Genomic DNA, 8,569 nt, shown 5'->3' on the forward strand with positions numbered 1-8,569 from the left:
AAGTGGTCAGGTAGGTGCATACCACTAACCACATAGGCTTTGATGCCTGACAGTGTCCCGGGTTCGATTCCCGAGCCCGGTGACGGATTTGCAGCAAGTCACTCCGCAACTCTCTCCTCTGTTTCCTGTCTCTCTCTACTGTACTATCAAAAATAAAGGCAGAAAGCCCCCCGCAAAAAAATATCAACCAAAAAAAAGAAATGAAAAAAGAAAGTCAGATAATGACCGATATATCGGTCGGGCTCTACTGCACTCACAAACAAGAGATGAATATGCCAGACAATTAAGAGAGAGCAGAGAGCTGCCGTGCCAAGGGATGCAGAGGAAGGGAACACATTGCTGTCTGTCTGACCCATTTAGCAAATGAGCAGACACAAAAACAGCTACGACGACTAGCCCCACAACATAGCCCTCACACAGCGATAGAACAGATCTGACCACCCTTTTTTCCTATAGTAAACAACACTAACCAAAGCCTGCAGAGTTGAGAATAGCTTTTTAAGTGGGCCATTTCTATTTCGCAATTCTGGTTTCATTTTGGGCTGCGTTACACAAGTCCCTCTCAACCTCGTTACTGTGACCATCCATTCGACAGTCTCCTGAATAAAACATCAACTAAAGTCCAGTGTCCTGGAAGCTGCTCTAACCGATGTACACAGGCATATGCAGACACATGCACAATCATTAATGCAGGAGACCCAGTGCACATTGGAATATTAACCAATAACCCTCTATACTTCTCTCTCTTCGCTATTTTTGGTGAATGTATCTCCAGAATAGGGATGCTATTAGGAACCCTAGCAAGTGGTTAAGGCAAGGAGCTCCAGGTATTCAGGAGCTTACTGGATTGGACAGAATGGACACTTAGTCGATAGTCCTGTAGGCCACAAAATGGGGCAATGTTTCTGAGAAGCATGGCGCATGTGGGAGAAATATGGCCATTGATCGCCACAGCGGCCCTCCCTCCACTCGAGAGCTCGAGCTGCAGACTGGAGTGAAGAACACAATCTGTACTAACACCATAAACATGCAGCTTTTATTTTCTAATGCAGCACAACTCGTATATTTTTACAGTATGCCTTAATGACTTGGTCTTAGCTCTGGCAGGATAGCAGTAAGGGAATTACACACTTCCAGACCCCAAGACAACATAACGCTGTTCAATAAACATGAGAGCAATACTGCACATGTTCAATCTTCAGATATGAGTTGGCCCAGTCAGGCCCACTCTAGCCTGTTAAGAGGTCCTGAAAAATGTCTGTGTAAAAGAAATGAGAAAATTGCTTTCTGAGATTGGGTTTGAGCTTATCCCAGCTTTGGTCTAGCTGACAAACTCTGAGCCCTACCAAGAGGCTACGTGGAATCTTCTCTAGCCAAACAAGATAATTAGGTAGGCCTAAACACCTTCAGAATCCAGAGTAGTAGTAATTTTCTATGCATTGTTGCCAAGCATACCATATATATCCCAGCTAGGCTCTCATCTTTAGTCGCTAAAATATGAAAACATTAAAATAAATGTTGTGTGTGATAAAAAAGGCTGTTGTTGCATTTGGCCCTGTGGTGGAGGAGCCCAGGCTAGAGCGGCACTCACCTGAGGCAGCAAGCTGGGGTCCCACAGCATTCTGTGCCCCCGCAGGTGTTGGGGGCATTGGCCTGTGCCAGGGCTTGGCAGCAGGTGGGCCCGCTCTCACCACCCCCACGTACTCCACAAAGGTCCCTGGGAAGTCTCCCTTCTCCTTGGTCCTCTCATTGGTGCCATGCAGCCAGCCCTTGGGGGTTCGCTCGTCCCCTTCCTGGTAGTCCACTCCTGCTGCAGCCACCAGAGAGGCCCAGGGTACGGTGAGGAGGTCACCCGGCTGGAGACTGATGTCATCACCACGCTCTCGCTTGTACTCAAAGACTGCCCGGTACTGAAAGCTGTCAGACGCCATGGTAACAGAAGTTCATGGACGGCGGGGGTTGGAGGGTTACAAAGCCAAGACACAAATGGTGCCTGATATGTGCTGTGTCCAGTTAACTTCAGTTACTCGGTAAGAAAAGAAAAAGTAAAGCGAATAAAAAAGGCTTGGAGAATAGAAATATCTGTTAAAATCCCTGAGGTGGAACTGGAGCTCCACATCTAATCCTGGGAAAACCTTGGATGCTGCCTGAGAGTTGCTGTGTCGCAGTGACTTGGATGACACGGTAAAAAATAAGCTCGTAAAAAATGTATCCCTGAGGTGGAATTTCGCACCTGAATTCTGGAAACCTTTGAGACCGAAGTCCACTTTCTTTTCAGTCCAAGGGGGTTAAAACAGCACCAGAAATCAATTCCTCCAGTTACAATGAAACTTTATGAAACATATGCTCCTATAATAATGGTCAGTCGGTGGGTCTGCGTCTGCACACTTCAGTCCCTGGTTGGTCACACGTCTAGCGATCTTAGCCGCTGTTAACAGTCTGCCAGTCGATCACAGCTTTCCAGTCAGAGGCCTGAGTGCTTTGTGTCTCCGCATGGGCAGACTGGGCAGCAGCAAGGCAGACAGACAATCCACCAGGCTGTGCCTTACTGGGAAGAGGAAAGGAGGGGTGAGAGTGGGTGGTGGGGAGGGAGGGAGGGCTGCAAAAGGAGGGTGGCACAGTTGGCTATTCTAGGACAGGGTGACCTGTAGATGATGCCCTGAGGTTCTGCAGGGACGTTGCAATGTCCTGTGTGTGGAGCCCAGTGGGAATAAAGCAGTCTGTTGTCCTCAGGTACAACACCCACGCACGCACAGACACACACACCTGAGTAAAATCCACTGCAGTGCAGAATTTGGCTTCTTATTCAGCGCGCCCCTGTGTGCAATCCTCTGCACACAGCTCTCTTTCTCTCCTATGCAGTCTTCTCTCTCTCACATGTCCCAAAGCAGACAGATGCACCTGAAAACTTCAATAAAGTTGCAATGTTATTACCATGCAGCATTCTTCTTCTTTTTGTGTTAACTTAGTAATATTATGTTCCCCATTAGCATTAGTTGTTGGTATAGACGTTGTTTTTTTGTTTTTTAAATCTGTTTATTAGTTGTACACATAGTAACATAAGAAATCAATTACTAATAATTGTAAATATATGTATACCACACATGACACAATCCCTTGGTATGTACATGTTTTGATATCATTTTCAAAAACATTAACTGAGGTCAGAATATTATAGCCACTAATAAGTGACCATAAATATCACCAAAATCAGTATAAATACCTATAAATCAGAAGAAATACAGGGTATCTAAATAGTTCATTTAAGTATACACCAGCTTTCTGCTATAATAAGTGGAAGCAATACAAACAAGAGTCTATACATACATTACAAATCGTGACTAGGCGAATAAGAACTTCAGAGCGCATGCAGTCTGGCCGACACACAACTCGCGACTGCACTAGTCTGACTGCCACTAGTCTCCAGCCCAGACTCCAGACACAAATAGACGGAGCAAAACTCACCGTTCCCAAACAACAGTGGCCGACGCGCCGCGCACAAACCGTCCACTGACCCCGGCACCAAGTATTCCACTCAACGCACACGCTATATTATCAATTCCCCGAGTCACCGATAGCCCCAGACAGTCCATACAAGCCCATCAAAATATAGATGCGTGGCTGGCTGGCTCCACCAGACAGTCATGCAGCCCCAGCTGAACCACTGTAGTACGCGGCAGTGCTGATGTCAGTAAACCACACCCCCAGCGTCTGAGAATTATACCAGGCAGCGGAGGAGAGGAGAGGAGAGGAGAGTGAAGGAGTGGATAGGAGGGGAGAGGAGAGGAGAGGAGACAGAACCGGCGCACCATCCGCCGCTCCTTGAGTTTTTTTTTTTAGCACCGTCGTACGGACGAAGCTCAAATCAAGGCTGCACTGCAGCAAGAGCAAGCACAGCAAAGCCTTCTGTGACCTGCTTATTACGTTGAGCCTATTCATTTGTAAAGGGGGAAAAAAGTAAGAAAAAAAAACGTCTGACATTTTTGTCTTAATTATAGCCTAATTTGGCCGACACGTTGTCTTGCGGTGCTTTCGTTATGTTGTAAAAGGAATTACGACAGGGGCAAGCAGCAAGAGCAGACGTGGCAGAATGTGAAGGCTCGCGACGACACAAGGATCTGCTGCTGCTCTCTCTCACTCTGCAGAGTAGTGATGAATTATGTAACATCATCAATCTGACCTGGAATGTAGCCGCATCTCACGCTGCGTGCTGTTTGTTAGGGAAGGGATCAGGGTTGAGTTACAGACGGGTATTGGGGACACAGTCAGTCAGTCACACTGCAACTTCAACCTGCGCCTAGACTATGTTATCCAAGCATCATCACATCACACACCAGCCAGACTGCTACGTCATGGCGGTATGAGCACGTGTCTGGGGTATACTAGTGTATGAACCTACTGCAGGACTTTAGGACAGAAGAATTGTGTCCTGCACACCAGACTGTACAAGCCAAGGCCCTGGGTCCACACACTGGATGATGCTCAGGATATTGTTATCATTTTAGGGCCTGTGTGTAATAGAAGTGTTATTTAATCGATCCGGTAAATAGGCCTATCTAACAGACCATGTAAGTGATATTTTATGGTTAAAATAAAAAGCTGTGTGTGTGTGTGTGTGTGTGTGTGTGTGTGTGTGTGTGTGTGTGGGTGGGTGGGTGGTTGGTTGGTTAAAATGTGAGGAAAAGGTTAAAGCTCTATATTCAGATAGTAATAATAATAACAAAACAATGTATTTGTAAAGCACTTTAAATTTGTACACATCTCAATGTTGTATACGTGAAAATAAAGGCATAAAAACCTATGGATAAAAGTAAGCATTGCTCACTGTCACTGTCACATTCAGTCCTCTCAAATAACACCATTGGTGAGGACATTCTTATTTTCACCATTAAAGCTTGTTTACAAGTGCTGCCAACCAAGTTCAACTTGGCAACCTGGCACCCATCAGAACATGACCCTGTATCCGACACCCAGTAGGCCTACCACACGACAAAGAGACAGTCGCACACATCTTAAATGGTTGCAGCCATTATAAAGGACTGTACATTGCCAGACATGACCGTCTGGTGGATCTGGTCTCGGACAAGATCAGAGAAGTACAGGAAAGGACAACAAAAATGTATAAACACAGCACTGTAAAACTGGACTGGTTTGATCACAATGACACACATGTCAATTAACTGCAAGATATTCCAAATACCCCAACTATTGTGTTCATTAATGAAATTAGAAAAAAAAACTTTGAAATAGGCTGCCCATTTCATTTGTACTATATGGACACTTGTTTTACATCCAAACTTACAAAATATCAGTCTTTGATGACACATATTATGGCCCTGGGATACAACTGTCAACTTATTTTCCTTGTGTTAGGGAGTCTGGGCCACGTTCACAAACTTGATTGATTGATTGATTGATTGATTGATTGATTGAATACTTTATTAACAGTTTGCAAAGACAAGCACCAGGGAAGTACAGTTCAATACAAGGTCTGTTAAGATGATTTTAAACCCATAAAGCACTATGGCTTGTTTCCATTGGGGTCCTTTGTGCTCAATTCATCGAAACATTTAATGACAGACAAATAAATAATACTATGCAAAAACATCATATAAACAACGTGATTTGTGGAGCTCCCTCTGGTGTTGTGATTGTGGACGTCATTGGCGTTCTTGAAGTAGTTTGACAGGTACAATACATGGGTGTCTTTGTGGTGTAGTATACCAGGCCCATTGCGAGTTGCTGTACTCTGTCCTCTACCCTGAGCCATCCCACCCTAGAAGTGAGCAGGGGTTAAATGAGTTGTAGATGTAAGCCAAGCAGTAGCCTGACGAGTTTGTTTTGAGATGTCTGGAGCCTTGTTTTTAAGGCCTTTGTGGTGCTATAATGGTACCATGAGGTGCATGCATAGTCGAAGTGACATTGGATGAGTGATCCTGCTAGAGTCCTCAATGTATTCTTACTGACCAGAGATGAGATCCTGTACAAAAATCTTATTTTTTGAGTGATTTTTTTGATTACTTTTATTGCCATTTTTTCACTTGAAAGATTAGCCTCTAAAATGCAACCCAGGAAGGTAATTTCCTCTTTTCTTGTGTTCCGTTCACCACCTGTTCTCTCCCCTCCAGATAAGATTGCATCCAGTTCACTGATCAGCTAGCTTATCAATCAATATAGTGTGATTTACGGTGTCAAATGCCTTTTGGAGGTCCAGCATGACCATGCCGCAGTATTTGCCCAAGTCCACCTCATGTTAGATGTGGTCGTTCAAATAGAGAAGGCATGTGTCAGTGGAATGGGATGTTCTGAAGCCAGATTGGAATTCGTACATTCGTTTTTCTTTCAGCAAGATACTTTTCAACCTGTTCATGAACAATTTTCTCCATAATTCTCCATAATAATTCTTGGATGTGCTTTACACCATAAAGCCCAGAGTGAGAGGGCAGTTTGTTAACCAGTGTTGTGGCTATGGTTGTAAAGATGATGTTTAAGCGATTAGCCACATCCAGCTTGTCTGTAATGAGAGTGTTGTCCGAAATAATGTTGATGTTTGTAAAACTGGTTTTCAGTTTCTGACTGCAGCCTGGTTGTTAAAGGGATATTTCACTTTTAAAAAAAATATTGGGTCATTTTATCGTCCTCTCAGGCTTTTGGGAGCACCACGGACAGTTTTTAAGTTGCTTGATTCAGTATTTAGATATTAATTTTATCAGACACGCCCCCTTCCTATACAAACCCATTGTAACTTCAAACTCCATTTTAACCATGTTAGATTCATCAGAAACACCCGTCCGTGGTTCTGGTGACTGATTTTGTCCTTCTAATATGAGTGGAGACCGTGTTTTTTCAATTACTTTTTTCATGTATTTGTAATATTTTTTTTGGAAAATGAAAAAAATTGAACACAACAAAAACATTAAATGAAAAACGTAATCGAAAAAACACGGCCCCTCACGTATTAGGAGGGCAGGATTAGTCACCAGAACCAAGGACGGATGTTAAAAATGGATATTGAAGTTATAATGGGTTTGTATAGGAAGGGGGCGTGTCTGATCAAATGAATATCAAATATCTAAATACTGAATCAAGCAACTGTCTGTTTCCAACAGAAATGTTCAAATAGTTTATCTTGTATGCTTAGTCACAACACAAATTGCACAGCCGTCCCAACAGAAATGACATCATGCTCAACACAAAGGATACAAATATGCATTTTTCCTTTTTGTCTCAACATTCCAGAATACCTCAGAGGAACATTGTTCTGTGAGAAAGTAGTTGCAAACTGTCTGGGGGGGCTCACAAAAGCCTGAGTAGACGATAAAATTACCCAATAAAAAAAAAAAAGGTGAAATATCCTTTATGTAACTTCCAAAGCTCACGTGGTTTGTTTATGTTTTCGTCAACTTTACGACCTGTGTACTCCTGAGTTCAGTGGACCAGTCCAGCTTCACCAGTTTGTGATTAAAGGCCTCACTAGAGTAGGGGTTTAGGGATCTAGATAAGACGGCCTTGGGTTTTAGTTTTTTATGGGTACAGAAGATGATATAGTGATCACTTAACCTGCATACAATAACCCCACTCGTGGTGATTCTGGACCTGTCCGATGTTAGAATGAGATCTATGATGGTTTGAGTAGAATCACACACCCTTGTGTGTTGAGTTATTAGCTGACTGGGGCCGTGCAGATCACAAAACCTACTGAAGGATTTGAAGACGGGTGCTTTTTTTTGGAGCATGTCCGTGTTCCAATCACCAATAAGATTTTTTCCCCTACCGTACACCTTAGCTAAGCACCCCTCGAGTATAGGAATCACTCTGATCAGGAGGTCTGTAGATGGTGCCAACTAGTCCAGGTTTAGCTTTTTCAAAAATTACTTCAACCCACACAGTTTCAATTGCTTCAAGATTCAGGTCAGAACTAGTGATAAAGTTAGTATCCTTATGTGCCTACACCACCACCATGCCTATTCCTATCATTCTTGATGACTGAATAACTTTCTATTTAAATCTCAGAGTCTGTTATTGAATCATCAAATTTGGTCAAATAAGTGCTACAGGATTCAAAAACGTTCACACAAAACAGTAATGTAAAATATGTTATAAATATGTTAATATGTTATTTTTAAAATATGTGAAAATCAAGGCATAAAAAGTAAGCATTGCTAGAATAGAGTGTTATAAAGTGTTATCAGTCCTATTGAGGGGCCTCCCTGTCTCTCCAGCTCTTTAATAAAACAGAAATACGTTTGCAGGTGGATTGTCAATTTGATTCAATCAGATATCAATATTGTTCCAGTTCAACTTTTGACTGCTCATTTCTTTATGTCATCACTTCCAATTTCACTTCCAGCTCTTTATTAAACAGAAACTTCATTTTCAGGTCGGGATACCAATTTTATACAATCAGGAGAGAGAACTCACACAGTATACAGGATAAACAAGTGAAATTGTAAGGGATGACAGGCTGGGAACGAGGCTAACAACTAGTATCTGATCAAATTCAGGCCTGGCACACATGACTGTACTTTTAGGATAAACTCTATAATTCTCTGCACTTGAAGAAGCCAGA

General features: G+C 42.9%; 1 protein-coding gene across 2 annotated transcripts in view; it reads right to left on the reverse strand.

Annotated features, from left to right (window-relative positions):
• The window catches only part of pik3r3b (phosphoinositide-3-kinase, regulatory subunit 3b (gamma)), a 232,904-nt gene extending 229,316 nt beyond the window's left edge, over positions 1 to 3,588 (reverse strand). Inside the window, exons 1-2 of one of the 2 annotated variants that reach the window (XM_080431779.1) lie at positions 3,466 to 3,588; positions 1,592 to 2,908 (exon numbers count right to left, since the gene is read on the reverse strand). In XM_080431779.1, the coding sequence (XP_080287905.1) occupies positions 1,592 to 1,931 (340 nt within the window). In that variant the 5' untranslated portion in view covers positions 1,932 to 2,908; positions 3,466 to 3,588. The remainder of the gene's footprint in view (positions 1 to 1,591; positions 2,909 to 3,465) is intronic. The other variant, XM_080431780.1, reaches the window with a different exon arrangement.
• Positions 3,589 to 8,569: the final 4,981 nt, after the last annotated feature.

The sequence above is a fragment of the Gymnoscopelus braueri genome, assembly GCF_963280865.1.
Source record: "Gymnoscopelus braueri genome assembly, chromosome: 6".
Classification (NCBI taxonomy): Eukaryota; Metazoa; Chordata; class Actinopteri; order Myctophiformes; family Myctophidae; genus Gymnoscopelus; species Gymnoscopelus braueri.